The sequence below is a fragment of the Salmo trutta genome, chromosome 38 (genome assembly GCF_901001165.1).
Source record: "Salmo trutta chromosome 38, fSalTru1.1, whole genome shotgun sequence".
Classification (NCBI taxonomy): domain Eukaryota; kingdom Metazoa; phylum Chordata; class Actinopteri; order Salmoniformes; family Salmonidae; genus Salmo; species Salmo trutta.
In genome coordinates this window covers 29,696,235-29,715,685 of record NC_042994.1, presented here as the reverse complement: position 1 = coordinate 29,715,685, position 19,451 = coordinate 29,696,235, and the positions used below count along the sequence as shown (strand labels likewise).

The 19,451-nt window shown below is 39.3% G+C and overlaps 1 protein-coding gene across 8 annotated transcripts in view; it reads left to right on the top strand.

Annotated features, from left to right (window-relative positions):
* The window catches only part of mslnb (mesothelin b), a 121,004-nt gene that overhangs the window by 62,109 nt on the left and 39,444 nt on the right, over nt 1–19,451 (top strand). For 7 of the 8 annotated variants that reach the window (XM_029740117.1, XM_029740118.1, XM_029740119.1 and 4 more), the window contains 25 exons: nt 141–241; nt 333–451; nt 666–842; nt 972–1,003; nt 1,149–1,246; nt 1,351–1,379; nt 1,542–1,563; nt 1,683–1,710; nt 2,002–2,086; nt 2,385–2,531; nt 2,759–2,970; nt 8,399–8,499; nt 8,719–8,837; nt 8,934–9,110; nt 9,207–9,238; nt 10,579–10,676; nt 10,859–10,881; nt 10,986–11,007; nt 11,163–11,190; nt 11,382–11,466; nt 11,771–11,917; nt 12,271–12,482; nt 15,141–15,244; nt 16,393–16,511; nt 16,752–16,907. In XM_029740117.1, the coding sequence (XP_029595977.1) occupies nt 141–241; nt 333–451; nt 666–842; nt 972–1,003; nt 1,149–1,246; nt 1,351–1,379; nt 1,542–1,563; nt 1,683–1,710; nt 2,002–2,086; nt 2,385–2,531; nt 2,759–2,970; nt 8,399–8,499; nt 8,719–8,837; nt 8,934–9,110; nt 9,207–9,238; nt 10,579–10,676; nt 10,859–10,881; nt 10,986–11,007; nt 11,163–11,190; nt 11,382–11,466; nt 11,771–11,917; nt 12,271–12,482; nt 15,141–15,244; nt 16,393–16,511; nt 16,752–16,907 (2,473 nt within the window). The remainder of the gene's footprint in view (nt 1–140; nt 242–332; nt 452–665; nt 843–971; nt 1,004–1,148; nt 1,247–1,350; nt 1,380–1,541; nt 1,564–1,682; nt 1,711–2,001; nt 2,087–2,384; nt 2,532–2,758; nt 2,971–8,398; nt 8,500–8,718; nt 8,838–8,933; nt 9,111–9,206; nt 9,239–10,578; nt 10,677–10,858; nt 10,882–10,985; nt 11,008–11,162; nt 11,191–11,381; nt 11,467–11,770; nt 11,918–12,270; nt 12,483–15,140; nt 15,245–16,392; nt 16,512–16,751; nt 16,908–19,451) is intronic. The other variant, XM_029740120.1, reaches the window with a different exon arrangement.

Sequence of the window (19,451 nt, the reverse complement as noted above, 5' to 3'; positions counted from 1 at the left end):
AGTCGTCCTCTTCCCTTCTATCGAGTCCGGGTCAAACTGTTCAAACGCTAGAGCGACATTTCTAGGAAGATGCTCCCGGTAGAGGTCCCGCGTGGACCTCGTACCTAGAGGCTTAATGATTTATATTTCCTTTCTCACAGACTGAGGGAGTTCAGCAATCAATTTGACCAAATGGACCAGATGAGACAAGAGCTGGTGGTCAAATACTTCATCCAGCCCTTCCTGACCAAAAACTCCTCAGGTTTGGAAGATAGCAACTAGAGTAAAAGCAGCAAACTGTTCCTCAACTTCATTTAATCTTTGACCTTAACCCATTGGTCTCCTCCCTCCAGACTCTGGCTGTGTGTCCAACTCTAACAGCAGTGTGGACTGGCTGCAGAAGAACTTGGGGCGGTTTTCAGTCCTGCTGTCCCTCAGCGACCTGTTGAAACTCAACACAGACTTCTCTCCGGTACGTCTCACTTTCTGCCGACTACACCACTTTGTTTATACATACATATATTTTATTAATGACACAATAAATGGGTTGTAAAGCATTCTACTTAAGTCTGTACATCAGTAATGTTTTCACACATCAGTTCACCCAGGTTAATATGTCAATTTTTGATGTTGGAGGATGCGTTTTGAACATTACAATCTCTCTCTTTCCACCTGTCTCCTTCCAGTTGTCAGTCCTAGAGGTTCTCTCTCCAAAGCAGACAGCAGAGCTGGTGGTGTTGCCTCTTCCTGGTCTTCCAGGGAAAGATGTCATCATCAACACAGTGTTTGACTACCTGTCTAAGTCACCAAGGGAGAGGAAACTCCCTGAGTTCTTGTACCACCTCTCCAGGCTTTCTGTGGTGGTAATGATCCCAAAGATTATTAGTAATGCTGTCTTTGAGTTAACTGAAAAAAACATTGCAGTCTTGCCTCAATATGGTGATGTTAACTTCTATCCTTAACTTCTATGTTAACTTCTATCCTCTCCCCAGACTCCAGTCGGCTGCCCAGTTTACCAGACCATGTAAGTCAAACTTTAGACAATAGGTTGATTAGGCGATCCATGACATGCGGATCTAGTGATTACATTAATATTCTCTATATTCATGTAAAAAGATTAAAGAGACCAATCTTTTAAATGGCATTGTCTTTGTGTTGGCTTTCCACAGTTTTGTGAGGCTGTACCAAGCCATGTCAGCATTGCCTCAAGAGATGGAGCCAATCATCTGGGCCAGTGTTTATGACCTCACAGAATCTGCACCAATGGGTGAGTCAGGTGCACTGTCTTTTTCTCGAATCAGATTCCAGATATAATTTGTTTTATTTTTTTACTCAATTTAATCTCTATGTATTTTGTTTTCATGTGAACAGATTGTGCTCTGGTACCAGTTAACCAACAGGTAAGTCAGTTCATGTCTCATTAAAATGTTTCAAGATTGTGAAAGAACATTGTTCTTTATGCTTCTTATATTACCCTGAACTTACATTAGGGGGAATGGACAACCGTGTGACTCGTCTAAGAGACTTTCCTTAATGATTATTTTGTATCTCTTGTTTTCCAGTGTCCAGTGTCATCGCACAATGGTAAATTAAGTTTAGTAAACAACACCTTGATACGGTACCCTACCCTAATCTTTATCCCAGAACTGCACATTTAATGGAATATCAAACGTCCTGTTTTCTTTTTTTTTTATCTCTCTCAGCAACAAGAGTCTGTGCCAGTGTTGACAGGTACAGTAAGACGTTATTCAGACTAGACTAGGGTTGCAAAATTCTTGTAACTGTCCCAAAATTCATATATATATAAAAAAAATTCCTGGTTGGAGGATTTCAAGAATAAGGAGGAAATAATCAAGTTATCTGGAATCTTCCGACCTGTTTTTCTGAAAAACTGGGCATTTTGGGAAACTCCCCAGAATTTTTGCAAACCTAGTCCAGCCATGTGATTGAAACACACTGATCCTGATTGTGAGAGTTGGTTGTGAGTTTGACACTGATACTTCTGTCTTACCTGTGTTATAGTTCATCTCTACAACAGCTCTTGGACTCTGAGATCTCAACGGGACGTCTATGTGACTTCAGCATCAAACAGTATGCCTGCTCACAGGTATGGGTTTAAATGTCTTCAGACAATCATGTTTGTACTTATAGATTACTGGCTTTGTGCTTATAGCCTACGACTTTCTGTATTTACGAGTTACAGAAAAAAAACTCAACTTAACATTTCGATTAATTAGAATCATTCACTGGTGGTTAATGTTAAGTCCATGTTCTACCTCTTCAATAAAGCAAAAAACATAGGGAAGGAGTGGGACTGCAACTGCAACTGCCTCACTGCTTAAAGATGGACCAAATTTGTGCAACTGAAGTAGTAATAGTCGCTAAAATACTTGTCTCTCCTTCAGCTGAAAGACCTCACAGCTGAGAACCTGGTCACACTGCTGAAATGTAAACTATCAGAGAACAACACATACTCCAAAGAGACCTGGAAGCTGTTCTTCACTAAAGCTTCTGCAGTTCTGGATCAGGCTCTTGTACTTCTCTCCAACCAGGTACGTCTGATTCTGAAAACATTGTGGTTGTCCTTACCAATGTCGACGTAACCAATTTCTCAGCCCTAGAGTTTCCGAATAGAGCATAAAAATGTAACAACTTTGTTCAAGGCCAGGAATAGTTTAGGGTTGGCCTAGTTTGAGGTTAAAGTTCAAGTAAGTATGTGGTGTATCGGGTCAGGGTTTGCCAAAGCATGAAGTGACCAACCACATCTCTTCCTCCCCAGTCTGAGCCTGTGATTGGCCCAGCACTATCCCAGGTGCTGGATGTGATTGGAGAGATCAGGGTCAACAGACTGACTGAGGATCAGCTGAGAGACAGTGTTGTCATCAGGAAGTTGTTCTCTGGGCATCTGAGACCGTTTCTGCCGACTGCATCAGAAGGGTTTCTGCACTGCCTCAGCACCAAGAACCTCAGCTGTGACTCTTACCAAGCTGTGTAAGTGGTTACTATTTGGGTTTATGACCTTAGTGTGTCAGGTCCTCACAAAGTTAGGTATTAGGTCCTCATAATGTAGGTATTAGGTCCTCATAATGTAGGTATTGGTCCTCATAATGTGGTATTAGGTCCTCATAATGTAGGTATTAGGTCCTCATAATGTAGGCATTAGGTCCTCATAATGTAGGTATTAGGTCCTCATAATGTAGGTATTAGGTCCTCATAATGTAGGTATTAGTTCCTCATAATGTAGGTATTAGGTCCTCATAATGTAGGTATTAGGTCCTCATAATGTAGGTATTAGGTCCTCATAATGTATGTATTAGTCCTCATAATTAGGTATTAGGTCCTCATAATGTAGCATTAGGTCCTCATAATGTAGGTAGTAGGATCCTCATAATGTAGGTATTAGGTCCTCATAAGTAGGTATTAGGTCCTCATAATGTAAGGTATTAGGTCCTCATAATGTAGGTATAGGGTCCTCATATGTAGGTATTAGGAGTCCTCATAATGTAGGTATTAGGTCCTCATATGTAGGTATTAGGTCCTCATAATGTAGGTATTAGGCCTCATAATGTAGGTATTAAGGTCCTCAATAATGTAGGTATTAGGTCCTCATAATGTAGGTATTAGGGTCCTCATAATGTAGGTATTAGGTCCTCATAATGTAGGTATTAGGTCCTCATAATGTAGGTATTAGGTCCTCATAATGTAGGTATTAGGTCCTCATAATGTAGGTATTAGGTCCTCATAATGTAGGTATTAGGTCCTCACAAAGTTAGGTATTAGGTCCTCATAATGTAGGTATTAGGTCCTCACAAAGTTAGGTATTAGGTCCTCATAATGTAGGTATTAGGTCCTCACAAAGTTAGGTATTAGGTCCTCATAATGTAGGTATTAGGTCCTCATAATGTAGGTATTAGGTCCTCATAATGTAGGTATTAGGTCCTCATAATGTAGGTATTAGGTCCTCATAATGTAGGTATTAGGTCCTCATAATGTAGGTATTAGGTCCTCATAATGTAGGTATTAGGTCCTCATAATGTAGGTATTAGGTCCTCATAATGTAGGTATTAGGTCCTCATAATGTAGGTATTAGGTCCTCATAATGTAGGTATTAGGTCCTCATAATGTAGGTATTAGGTCCTCATAATGTAGGTATTAGGTCCTCATAATGTAGGTATTAGGTCCTCATAATGTAGGTATTAGGTTCCTGCATAATGTAGGTATTAGGTCCTCATAATGTAGGTATTAGGTTCCTCATAATGTAGGTATTAGGTCCTCATAATGTAGGTATTAGGTCCTCATAATGTAGGATTAGGTCCTCATAATGGAGGTATTAGGTCCCAATAATGTAGGTATTAGGTCCTCATAATGTAGGTATTAGGTCCTCATAATGTAGGTATTAGGTCCTCATAATGTAGGTATAGGTCCTCCAAATGTAGGTATTAGGTCCTCATAATGTAGTATTAGGATCCTCTAAGGTAGGTATTAGGTCCTCATAATGGAGGATTAGGTCCTCATAATGTAGGTATTAGGTCCTCATAATGTAGGTATTAGGTCCTCATAATGTAGGTATTAGGTCCTCATATGTAGGTATTAGGTCCTCATAAGTAGTATTAGGTCCTCATAATGTAGGTATTAGGTCCTCATAATGTAGGTATTAGGGTCCTCATAATGTAGGGTATTAGGTCCTCATAATGTAGGTATTAGGTCCTCATAATGTAGGTATTAGTCCTCATAATGTAGGTATTAGGTCCTCATAATGTAGGTATTAGGTCCTCATAATGTAGGTATTAGGTCCTCATAATGTAGGTATTAGGTCCTCATAATGTAGGTATTAGGTCCTCATAATGTAGGTATTAGGTCCTCATAATGTAGGTATTAGGTCCTCATATGTAGGTATTAGGTCCTCATATGTAGGTATTAGGTCCTCATAATGTAGGTATTAGGTCCTCATAATGTAGGTATTAGGTCCTCATAATGTAGGTATTAGTCCTCATATGTAGGTATTAGGTCCTCATAATGTAGGTATTAGGTCCTCATAATGTAGGTATTAGGTCCTCATAATGTAGGTATTAGGTCCTCATAATGTAGGTATTAGGTCCTCATAATGTAGGTATTAGGTCCTCATAATGTAGGTATTAGGTCCTCATAATGTAGGTATTAGGTCCTCATAATGTAGGTATTAGGTCCTCATAATGTAGGTATTAGGTCCTCATAATGTAGGTATTAGGTCCTCATAATGTAGGTATTAGGTCCTCATAATGTAGGTATTAGGTCCTCATAATGTAGGTATTAGGTCCTCATAATGTAGGTATTAGGTCCTCATAATGTAGGTATTAGGTCCTCATAATGTAGGTAGTAGGTCCCTCATAATGTAGGTATTAGGTCCTCATAATGTAGGTATGTAGGTTCCTCATAATGTAGGTATTAGGTCCTCATAATGTAGGTATTAGGTCCTCATAATGTAGGTATTAGGTCCTCATAATGTAGGTATTAGGTCCTCATAATGTAGGTAATGTAGGTATTAGGTCCTCATAATGTAGGTATTAGGTCCTCACAAAGTTAGGTATTAGGTCCTCATAATGTAGGTATTAGGTCCTCACAAAGTTAGGTATATTAGGTCCTCATAATGTAAGGTATTAGGTCCTCATAATGTAGGTATTAGGTCCTCATAATGTAGGTATTAGGTCATCATAATGTAGGTATTAGGTCCTCATAATGTAGGTTTAGGTCCTCATATGTAGGTATTAGGGTCCCTCATAATGTTAGGTATAGGTCCTCATAATGTAGGTATTAGGTCCTCATAATGTAGGTATTAGGTCCTCATAATGTAGGTATTAGGTCCTCATAATGTAGGTATTAGGTCCTCATAATGTAGGTATTAGGTCCTCATAATGTAGGTATTAGTCCTCATAATGTAGGTATTAGGTCCTCATAATGTAGGTATTAGGTCCTCATAATGTAGGTATTAGGTCCTCATAATGTAGGTATTAGGTCCTCATAATGTAGGTATTAGGTCCTCATAATGTAGGTATTAGGTCCCTCATAATGTAGGTATTAGGTCCTCATAATGTAGGTATTAGGTCCTCATAATGTAGGTATTAGGTCCTCACAAAGTTAGGTATTAGGTCCTCATAATGTAGTATTAGGTCCTCACAAAGTTAGGTATTATGTCCTCATAATGTAGTATTAGGTCCTCATAATGTAGGTATTAGGTCCTCATAATGTAGGTATTAGGTCCTCATAATGTAGGTATTAGGTCCTCATAATGTAGGTATTAGGTCCTCATAATGTAGGTATTAGGTCCTCATAATGTAGGTATTAGGTCCTCATAATGTAGGTATAGGTCCTCATAATTAGGGTATTAGGTCCTCAATAATGTAGGTATTAGGTCCTCATAATGTAGGTATTAGGTCCTCATAATGTAGGTATTAGGTCCTCATAATGTAGTATTAGGTCCTCATAATGTAGGTATTAGGTCCTCATAATGTAGGGTATTAGGTCCTCATAATGTAGGTATTAGGTCCTCATAATGTAGGTATTAGGTCCTCATAATGTAGGTATTAGGTCCTCATAATGTAGGTATTAGGTCCTCATAAGGTAGGTATTAGGGTCCTCATAATGTAGGTATTAGGTCTCATAATGTAGGTATTAGGTCCTCATAATGTAGGTATTAGGTCCTCATAATGTAGGTATTAGGTCCTCATAATGTAGGTATTAGGTCCTCATAATGTAGGTATTAGGTCCTCATAATGTAGGTATTAGGTCCTCATAATGTAGGTATTAGGTCCTCATAATGTAGGTATTAGGTCCTCATAATGTAGGTATTAGGTCCTCATAATGTAGGTATTAGGTCCTCATAATGTAGGTATTAGGGTCTTCATAATGTAGGTATTAGGTCCTCATAAGTAGGTATTAGGTCCTCATAATGTAGGTATTAGGTCCTCATAATGTAGGTATTAGGTCCTCATAATGTAGGTATTAGGTCCTCATAATGTAGGTATTAGGTCCTCATAATGTAGGTATTAGGTCCTCATAATGTAGGTATTAGGTCCTCATAATGTAGGTATTAGGTCCTCATAATGTAGGTATTAGGTCCTCATAATGTAGGTATTAGGTCCTCATAATGTAGGTATTAGGTCCTCATAATGTAGGTATTAGGTTCCTCATAATGTAGGTATTAGGTCCTCATAATGTAGGTATTAGGTCCTCACAAAGTTAGGTATTAGGTCCTCATAATGTAGGTATTAGGTCCTCATAATGTAGGTATTAGGTCCTCATAATGTAGGTATTAGGTCCTCATAATGTAGGTATTAGGTCCTCATAATGTAGGTATTAGGTCCTCATAATGTAGGTATTAGGTCCTCATAATGTAGGTATTAGGTCCTCATAATGTAGGTATTAGGTCCTCATAATGTAGGTATTAGGTCCTCATAATGTAGGTATTAGGTCCTCATAATGTAGGCATAGGTCCTCATAATGTAGGTATAGGTCCTCATAATGTAGGTATTAGGTCCTCATAATGTAGGTATTAGGTCCTCATAATGTAGGTATTAGGTCCTCATAATGTAGGTATTAGGTCCTCATAATGTAGGTATTAGGTCCTCATAATGTAGGTATTAGGTCCTCATAATGTAGGTATTAGGTCCTCATAATGTAGGTATTAGGTCCTCATAATGTAGGTATTAGGTCCTCATAAGTTAGGTATTAGGTCCTCATAATGGGTATTAGGTCCTCATAATGTAGGTATTAGGTCCTCATAATGTAGGTATTAGGTCCTCATAATGTAGGTATTAGGTCCTCATAATGTAGGTATTAGGTCCTCATAATGTAGGTATTAGGTCCTCATAATGTAGGTATTAGGTCCTCATAATGGTATTAGGTCCTCATAATGTAGGTATTAGGTCCTCATAATGTAGGTATTAGGTCCTCATAATGTAGGTATTAGGTCCTCATAATGTAGGTATTAGGTCCTCATAATGTAGGTATTAGGTCCTCATAATGTAGTATTAGGTCCTCATAATGTAGGTATTAGGTCCTCATAATGTAGGTATTAGGTCCTCATAATGTAGGTATTAGGTCCTCATAATGTAGGTATTAGGTCCTCATAATGTAGGCATTAGGTCCTCATAATGTAGGTATTAGGTCCTCATAATGTAGGTATTAGGTCCTCATAATGTAGGTATTAGGTCCTCATAATGTAGGTATTAGGTCCTCATAATGTAGGTATTAGGTCCTCATAATGTAGGTATTAGGTCCTCATAATGTAGGGTATTAGGTCCTCATAATGTAGGTAGGTCTATTAGGTCCTCATAATGTAGGTATTAGGTCCTCATAATGTAGTATTAGGTCCCTCATAATGTATGTCCCCTAAATGTTAGGTCCTTATAACTCATACACATTACTCACGTATCACTTTCAGGGTGAAGGAGTTTGGAGCCCAGTTTGATCACATGACCCTAGAGCAGCAGCAGCTGGTTCTGAAGGAGCTGGTCATCCCCTTCCTGTCTCGACCCACAACAGGTAATCATCAGCTGATTGGATGTTTGTTTTTTTGAATAGTTGATTGGTTCGTTTTAAAGTATATCACAATGTTTTTTCATTTATTTTTATTTTTATAGTTGGTGATGACATGTAATAACATTATACAATGTAGAACTGCAAATTTGTATAGGTTTAGACCAATCGAATGTTTGTGTTTTGATGGTTATGTCTGTATGTTAATAACCCTCTTCCCTCCAGACTCTGGCTGTGTGTCCAACTCTAACAGCAGTGTGGACTGGCTGCAGAAGAACTTGGGGCCATTCTCAGTTCTTGTGTCCCTCAGGGACCTGCTAGAATTCAACACAGACTTCTCTCCTGTACGTCTCATTTTTCTGCCGACTACGCCACAATGATTATACGTAAATACTTGTCCTCATCAAGTATTGATAACCTTCTTGTCTCCTCTCTTCCAGTTGTCAGTCCTGGAGGTTCTCTCTCCAAAGCAGACAGCAGAACTGGTGGTGTTGCCTCTTCCTGGTCCTCCAGAGAAAGCTGTCATCATCAACACAGTGTTTGACTACCTGACTGAGTCACCAAAGGAGAGGAGACTCCCTGAGTTCCTGCAACAACTTGTCAACCTGACCAAACAGGTACATCTCTCTGCTGTCCTTGTCTACAAAAATACATTCTTACAGATAATCATTGATACAAACCAAATACGAACCTTTACCTTTTTCTGCCTTTAGGAAAATATCCCTTGTGCCTCCTACAAGATCATGTAAGTAGGACAGTGCCTATAGATAGGGTGTCCATCCACTCTGCTCAGAGTGGGTGAAAATGTGCTTCGGTGATGAAATTTCTCTTCCTTGTGTTACAAAATACATTTTACCAAGACGAATATGATTCTTTAAATTCTGAATCATTCAGTGGGGTCTTTGTAGAAGTTATATTAACATTATATCCAAAAGTCACATTTTGTAACCTAATACAGTGTCTTCAGAAAGTATTCACACCCCTTGACTTTTTCCACATTTTGTTATGTTACAAAGTGGAATTTAAAATAGATTTCATTGTCATTTTTTTTGTCAACGATCTGCACAAAATACTCTAATGTCAAAGTTGATGAAAAATTCCAACATTTGTCCAAAAAAATCATGAAAAATGGAACACTCATATAGAGTATCTTGTTTAGATAAGTATTATAGTTATATATAGTATTCAACCCCTCTGAGCCAATACATGTTAGGTCACCTTTCGTAGCGATTACAGCTGTGAGTCTTTCTGGGTAGGTCTCTAAGAGCTTTTCACACCTGGATTGAGCAACATTTGCCCATTATTCTTTAAAAAAAATTCAAGCTCTGTCAAATTGTTTGTTGATCATTGCTAGACAACCATTTTCAGGTGTTGCCTTAGATTTTCAAGCAGATTTAATTTGAAAAAAAACTGTAACTCGGCCTCAAGGGAACATTTACTCTCTTCTTGGTAAGGAACTCCAGTGAAGATTTGGCCTTGTGTTTTAGGTTATTGTCCAGCTGACAGGTCGATATCTATCTTACCTCAATATTGTTTCATACTGAACCACTGGAATTGTGATACAGTGAATTATACGTGAAATAATCTGTCTGTAAACAATTGTTGGAAAAATTACTTGTGTCATGCACAAAGTAGATGTCCTAACCGACTTGCGAAAATTATAGCTTTAACAAGAAATTTGTGGAGTGGTTGAAAAACCAGTTTTAATGACTCCAACCTAAGTGGATGTAAACTTACCACTTCAACTGTATGTGAGGTTTTGACCATTGTTTTTGTTAAAGGCGTATCTCCACAATCATTTAACCATTGGTCAAAAGATGCGTTTTTGATTGGACTCCCTACCATAGATGTTTCTAATGACAACTGCATCTCTTCCACATGAGGACATCCCATGAGACATCCCATGAATGACCAATTTTGTGTCAGAAATGTCACCCTATTCCCTACATAGTGCATTACTTTTAACCAGGGTCAATAGGGCTCTGGTCAAAACTAATGCACTATGTAGGGAATAGGGTGCCATTTGGGATATACTCATGTAAAATAGAACTTAAAAACGCTCCTGTTGTTGTTGTGTTTATTTAGTTTCACCAGACTGGACGAGGCCGTACCCACTGTTACCATGGAGATAGAGTCAGCCTTCACCTCCAGCAAGACGGCTTTACTACAGACCGTCCCATCAGGTGAGAGACGGGTTTTAGTAAACAACACTGGATTCGATTGGCTGAGTCTATTTCCTGTGTCGTGCAATACGTTTGAACAGGACCTTTAGGGAGCACCATATTGTTTTTTTTCCATGTTAAACATGTTCCGAAGAATCACCATTACTGCCTGAAATCTTGCAAGTTTTATTTTCCCCTCACAGGTTGCATTGTATACAGTGGAGAGGTGAGTATCTGTTTGAGTTCTGTCTTACAGGCTGAGTTGACTGTGTGATTTATCTGGACACTGCATAGCAGATTGGAACTCATTATATCTCATCTTTCCCTCAGTGCAATGTCACCCCAGTTAATGGTACGAGATATTTGATAGATTTTTTTTGTGATATATTAATTCACCAAACATTGATTATTATATTATTCAATTGATTTCATAGTGATCAATAATTCCTTACATTCCATTGATTATTATTCAGAAAGAACTAATTTTTCGTTACGTATTGTTTACAGAGACAAAAGTTTGTGCTGGTGTCGACAGGTGAGTTATTGAAAGATAATTTCTGTTAGCTTCTGTTTTTTGTGTGTGTTTTTTTTACGTTTAAAAAAGACATCTGTTCATTTGCGTTAATTGATGACATGGTCTCAAACCGTTTCTAGTGCTGTTTTCACATCTCTTCTTTCCATCATATTTCCAACAACCATCTGAATATCTGTTGTTGATTCCTTCAGCACTGCTCTACAGGGTCACCTTGACAACGGGCAGATCAGCGGAGTCCTCTGTGATTTCAACGTCGATGTTTACGCTTGTGGCTCGGTACGAAGAAATCTTCACAACTGTCACGTTTCTGTTAAATTTTTGTTGTTTTTCTAGTAGAACAACCACAGAAGTGACTCAGATGTTCTTGTTTTTTGATTGGTCTGACCTTTTTTTTGTTGGTTTCTTGTTTCTTTGCTCTCTACTGTAAAGCGTCTCTGGGTCCTTGAAAAGCGCTATATAAATCTCATGTATTATTATTCTATGTTATTATTATATATCAATCTCATGTATTATTATTATTCTATATTATTAGATGATATGATTTGTACATGTTTTTTCTCTTTCTTTCTTTACCCTCCAGCTGTCTGTGTTGACATCAGATAACTTGGTGAGCCTGTTAAAGTGTAAGCTGTCTGGAAACACCAGCCACTCAGCACAGATCTGGAAACTGTTCTTCTCTAAGGTCTCAGTGGTTCTGGACTCAGCCCTGGATCTCTTCTCCAACACCGTGAGATAAAACTCTTATCTATTCATATCATGCTTATACTGTACATATAAACTTACTGATTAATTATTACAGTATGTAGGTCCCCTCTTATACTGTACATATAAACTTACTGATTAATTATTACAGTATGTAGGTCCCCTCTTATACTGTACATATAAACGTACTGATTAATTATTACTGTATGTAGGTCCCCTCTTTTGATCTGGCTTTTATTTGGTTTTATTTTCTAAAAAGAAAAGGAGATATTATTTTCATACTACCAGTAGATCTGCCAAGGTCCCAAATATTATTGTGAACGCCGACATTCAGTCATTTCCTGATTATGAAATTGTTTTTTTAACCATGTTCTCCAGACACTAGACCCCAGCTGTCCAGCAGTGTCCCAGGCCCTGGATGCTATAAGAGAGGTAAGGCTGGACAGCTTCAGCCTGGCTAGTCTCAGAGATCAGAAAATCATCAACCTCTGGTTCAACACCAGACTCCGTCCCTTCCTACCTGCCGTCTCCACTGACTTCCTGTCCTGCCTCAGCACCAAGAACTTCAGCTGCTCCACCTACCAGACCATGTACGTATTAACATTACTATATATAATATAACCTACCAGACCATGGAATAATATCACCTACCAGACCATGTTATAATATCACCTACCAGACCATGTTATAATATCACCTACCAGACCATGTTATAACATTACTATATATAATATAATATCACCTACCAGACCATGTTATAACATTACTATATATAATATAATATCACCTACCAGACCATGTTATAATATCACCTACCAGACCATGTTATAATATCACCTACCAGACCATGTTATAACATTACTATATATAAAATAATATCACCTACCAGACCATGTTATAACATTACTATATATAATATAATATCACCTACCAGACCATGTTATAATATCACCTACCAGACCATGTTATAACATTACTATATATAAAATAATATCACCTACCAGACCATGTTATAACATTACTATATATAATATAATATCACCTACCAGACCATGTTATAATATCACCTACCAGACCATGTTATAACATTACTATATATGATATAATATCACCTACCAGACCATGTTATAATATCACCTACCAGACCATGTTATAACATGACTATATATAAAATAATATCACCTACCAGGCCATGTTATAACATTACTATATATAATATAACATCACCTACCAGACCATGTTATAACATTACTATATATAATATAATATCACCTACCAGACCATGTTATAACATTACTATATATAAAATAATATCACCTACCAGACCATGTTATAATATCACCTACCAGACCATGTTATAACATTACTATATATAAAATAATATCACCTACCAGACCATGTTATAATATCACCTACCAGGCCATGTTATAATATCACCTACCAGGCCATGTTATAACATTACTATATATAATATAATATCACCTACCAGACCATGTTATAACATTACTATATATAATATAATATCACCTACCAGACCATGTTATAATATCACCTACCAGACCATGTTATAACATTACTATATATAAAATAATATCACCTACCAGACCATGTTATAACATTACTATATATAAAATAATATCACCTACCAGACCATGTTATAATATCACCTACCAGGCCATGTTATAATATCACCTACCAGGCCATGTTATAACATTACTATATATAATATAATATCACCTACCAGACCATGTTATAACATTACTATATATAATATAATATCACCTACCAGACCATGTTATAATATCACCTACCAGACCATGTTATAACATTACTATATATAATATAATATCACCTACCAGACCATGTTATAATATCACCTACCAGGCCATGTTATAATATCACCTACCAGACCATGTTATAACATTACTATATATAATATAATATCACCTACCAGGCCATGTTATAATATCACCTACCAGGCCATGTTATAATATCACCTACCAGGCCATGTTATAATATCACCTACCAGACCATGTTATAACATTACTATATATAATATCACCTACCAGACCATGTTATAATATCACCTACCAGACCATGTTATAATATCACCTACCAGACCATGTTATAACATTACTATATATAAAATAATATCACCTACCAGACCATGTTATAATATCACCTACCAGGCCATGTTATAATATCACCTACCAGGCCATGTTATAATATCACCTACCAGACCATGTTATAACATTACTATATATAATATCACCTACCAGACCATGTTATAATATCACCTACCAGACCATGTTATAATATCACCTACCAGGTGATGAAAGGCCCTTTATCTACTTCCCCAGAGTCAGATTAACTCATGGATACCCTTTTGTCTCTTTGGATACCCTTTTTATGTCTCTGCATACAGTATGAAGGAAGTTAGAGGTAGTTTCGCGAGCCTAACTAGTGTTAGCGCAATGAATGGAAGTTTATGGAAAGTTCCAGTCATTATGCTAACACATGTTAGCAATTGCGCTAGCAATAGTTAGCAACTTGCTTCAAACTCCACGCAGAGACATAAAAATGTTATCCAAGAGTTAATCTGACTCCAAGACATGCTAACATCTCACCATTATAATAACAAGAGAGGTTAGCATTTTGGGGGGGGTATGATATTTGTGTGTCTGTAACTTTCTCTCTCATCATTATTCACCATTTTTTCAGGACTATTCATAATCATGGTAGCTTCCACATGAATGTAGACATGTTTAGAAACATATTATATTCTTATTTACAATAAAAGAGACTCCAAAATAGCACTCCATTATTTACCATTCATTTCTATTGGGTACAAAATAATCTGAAACACAACCAAAACAAACAGCAAATGCATCCAACAAGTTTGTAGAGTGATAAGCTTTATGTAATCATTGCGTACTAGGAATATGGGACCAAATACTTAACTTTTTACTGCTTAAATACACATATAAGTGAATTTGTCTCAATACTTTTGGTCCCCTAAAATGGAGGGACTATGTACGAAAAATGTTGTAATTTCTAAACGGTTCACCCGATATAGATACAAATATCCTCAAATTTAAGCCAGATGGTCTGCACTTTAAAAAAAATCAAAATCCTGTTCTGCTGCATCAAATCTTACACTGCAACAACTCTTCATTGTGGAGGTGATTGAGTTGTGTCCGAGACGGCTTCGCAGCGATAACCTCTGACCCCTTTGTCTTTTCCCTCAGCGTTCAGATCCTGAGCAGCCACCACTCAGCCATGGACCAGTCCAGACAGATATCAGTCTACACTACCTTCATAGAGGTCTTTCTCTCCAGGAACAACACAGCAGGTACTGACCAATAGGAACTGAGCCGCAGCAGGTACTGACCAGTAGGAACTGAGTCCTTCCAGGTACTGACCAATAGGAACTATGCCTCAGCAAGATACTGACCAATAGGAAATTAGCCTCAGCAGGTAGTGACCAATAGGAACTGAGTCCTTCCAGGTACTGACCAATAGGAACTATGCCTCAGCAAGATACTGACCAATAGGAAATTAGCCTCAGCAGGTAGTGACCAATAGGAACTGAGCCATAGCAAGTTCTAACCAATATGAACTGAGCCTCAGCAGGTACTGATCAATAGGAACTGAGCCTCATCAGTTACTGACCAATAGGAACTGAGCCTCAGCAGGTACTGACCAATAGAGTGCTGAGCCTGAAGGCCAGAGGGCGCATAACTTTTTATATAGGCCCTGTTCCAAAGTAATGCCTTGTAGGAAATAGGGGGCCATTTCAGACACAGCCATTGTCAGTCAAACTGCTGTGTAAATAGCACAAACACACTTCTGAAAGTGTTAGCTGGAGAGTTACTATGGGATCTTCAATAGACTGGCACTGAAACACCAGCAGGGACTTTTCTCTGACTGTGTTCTCTGACTGTTCTCTGACTGTGTTCTCTGACTGTGTTCTCTGACTGTGTTCTCTAAATGTGTTGTCTAAATGTGTTGTCTAAATGTGTTGTCTAAATGTGTTCTCTCTAAATGTGTTCTCTCTAAATGTGTTCTCTAAATGTGTTCTCTAAATATGTTCTCTCTAAATGTGTTCTCTAAATGTGTTCTCTCTAAATGTGTTCTCTAAATGTGTTCTCTAAATGTGTTCTCTCTAAATGTGCTCTCTCTAAATGTGTTATCTAAATGTGTTCTCTAAATGTGTTCTCTCTAAATGTGTTCTCTCTAAATGTGTTCTCTAAATGTGTTCTCTCTAAATGTGTTCTCTCTAAATGTGTTCTCTCTAAATGTGTTCTCTCTAATTGTGTTGTCTAAATGTGTTCTCTCTAAATGTGTTCTCTCTAATTGCGTTGTCTAAATGTGTTGTCTAAATGTGTTCTCTCTAAATGTGTTCTCTCTAATTGTGTTGTCTAAATGTGTTGTCCAAATGTGTTGTCTAAATGTGTTGTCTAAATGTGTTGTCTAAATGTGTTGTCTGTGTGTTCCCAGACCCCAGCTGTAGCTCTGACACCCTGAACAGTGGAGACTGGCTGCTGAAGAACTTCAGAGGATTCTCTGCCTTCGCCTCCTTCAAGGACATGCAGAGACTACTGACCACCTTCTCTGTGGTAACTGTCTGTTGTCCTGTTGTCCTGTGGTAATAGTCTGTAATAATGTCTGTTGTGTCTGTACTGCAGATGGAACCGTTACACCAGCTCACAGTGATAGTGTTTGTAATAATGTTTTGTCTGTAGTTATAATGTGAGTTGTGTCTGTGCTGCAGATGGAGGCCCTGCCCCAGCTAACAGTGATAGTGTCTGTAATAATGTGTGTCTGTAGTTATAATGTGAGTTGTGTCTGTGCTGCAGATGGAGGCCCTGCCCCAGCTCACAGTGAGACAGTTAGCAGAGGTGTCCTCTAGTCCAGACCAGCTCAGCTCTGCTGCAGACGTCACCATGCTGATGAACTACGTACCCAACATCCTCTTCACTGACTTCTTCAATGACTTCTCTCTAGCCATCACCGTGAGACAAGCTTGTCTGTCTGTCTGTCTGTCTGTCTGTCTGTCTGTCTGTCTGTCTGTCTGTCTGTCTGTCTGTCTGTCTGTCTGTCTGTCTGTCTGTCTGTCTGTCTGTCTGTCTGTCTGCCTGTCTGTCTGTCTGGTCTCCATCACCATGAGACAAGATATTACATGGTTGTGTTCTATTCGACACTCTATATTCCCTATATAGTTCTATATGACACCCTATTCCCTATATAGTTCTATATGACACCCTATTCCCTATATAGTTCTATATGACACCCTATTCCCTATATAGTTCTATATGACACTCTATATTCCCTATATAGTTCTATATGACACCCTATTCCCTATATAGTTCTATATGACACTCTATATTCCCTATATAGTTCTATATGACACTCTATATTCCCTATATAGTCCTATATGACACCCTATATTCCCTATATAGTCCCATACAACACCCTATTCCCTATATAGTTCTATATGACACTCTATATTCCCTATATAGTTCTATATGACACCCTATTCCCTATATAGTTCTATATGACACTCTATATTCCCTATATAGTTCTATATGACACTCTATATTCCCTATATAGTTCTATTCGACACTCTATATTCCCTATATAGTTCTATATGACACCCTATTCCCTATATAGTTCTATATGACACTCTATATTCCCTATATAGTTCTATTCGACACCCTATATTCCCTATATAGTTCTATATGACACCCTATATTCCCTATATAGTTCTATATGACACCCTATATTCCCTATATAGTTCTATTCGACACCCTATATTCCCTATATAGTTCTATATGACACCCTATTCCCTATATAGTTCTATATGACACTCTATATTCCCTATATAGTTCTATATGACACCCTATATTCCCTATATAGTCCCATACAACACCCTATTCCCTATATAGTTCTATATGACACCCTATATTCCCTATATAGTCCTATATGACACCCTATATTCCCTATATACGACACCCTGTTATATTTTTTGCACAAATATGGAATAGGGGTGCCATTTATATCATTATTCAATATGGAATAGGGGTGCCATTATATCATTATTCAATATGGAATAGGGGTGCCATTATATCATTATTCAATATGGAATAGGGGTGCCATTATATCATTATTCAATATGGAATAGGGGTGCCATTATATCATTATTCAATATGGAATAGGGGTGCCATTATATCATTATTCAATATGGAATAGGGGTGCCATTATATCATTATTCAAAATGGAATAGGGGTGTCATGTGAGGGGATCCTGTCTGTCAATAGTTTATCATGTGAGGGAATCCTGTCTGTCAATAGTTTGTCATTTGAGGGGATCCTCTGTCAATAGTTTGTCATTTGAGGGGATCCTGTCTGTCAATAGTTTGTCATGTGAGAGAATCCTGTCTGTCAATAGTGTGTCATGTGAGGGGATCCTGTCTGTCAATAGTTTGTCATGTGAGGGGATCCTGTCTGTCAATAGTTCAACAGGTTTGTTTGGGTCTGAAGATGGACTATTATTCAACTGTCTTCCATTATCTGTTCTCTCTCTCTGTTACCTATCCTCTTCCTCTCTTACCTTTCCTGTCCCTTCCTCTCTCCTTTCATCTCTCCCTCCCTCCCTCTCTCTCCACCCCTCTCCCCTCTCTCTCTCCACCCCTCTCCCCTCCATCTCTCCCCTCTCTATCCACCCCTCTCCCCTCCATCTCTCCACCCCTCTCACCTCCCTCCCTCTCTATCCACCACTCTCCCCTCCATCTCTCCCCTCTCTCTCTCCACCCCTCTCCCCTCTCTCTCTCCACCCCTCTCCCCACCCCTCTATCCACCACTCTCCCCTCCATCTCTCCACCCCTCTCCCCTCCATCTCTCCCCTCTCTCTCTCCACCCTCTCCCCTCTCTCTCTCCACCCCTCTCCCCTCTCTCTATCCACCACTCTCCCCTCCATCTCTCCACCCCTCTCCCCTCCCTCTCTATCCACCACTCTCCCCTCCATCTCTCCCCTCTCTCTCTCCACCCCTCTCCCCTCCCTCTCCCCACCCCTCTCCACTCCCTCTCCCCCCCTCCATCCCTCTCTCCATCCCTCTCCTCTCCCTCTCTCCACCCCTCTCCCCTCTCTCTCTCCACCCCTCTCCCCTCTCTCTCTCCACCCCTCTCCCCTCTCTCTCTCCACCCCTCTCCCCTCCCTCTCTCCACCCCTCTCCCCTCCCTCCATCCCCCTCTCCACCCCTCTCCCCTCCCTCTCCACCCCTCTCCCCTCCCTCTCCCCCCTCCATCCCCCTCTCCACCCCTCTCCCCTCCCTCTCCACCCCTCTCCCCTCCCTCTCCCCTCCCTCTCCACCCCTCTCCCCCCTCCACCCCTCTCCCCTCCCTCTCCGCCCCTCCACCCCTCTCCCCTCCCTCTCCCCCCCTCCATCCCTCTCCCCTCCCTCTCCCCTCCCTCTCTCCACCCCTCTCCCTCCCCTCCCTCTCCCCTCCCTCTCCACCCCTCTCCCCTCCCTCTCCCCTCCCCTCTCCCACCCCTCTCCC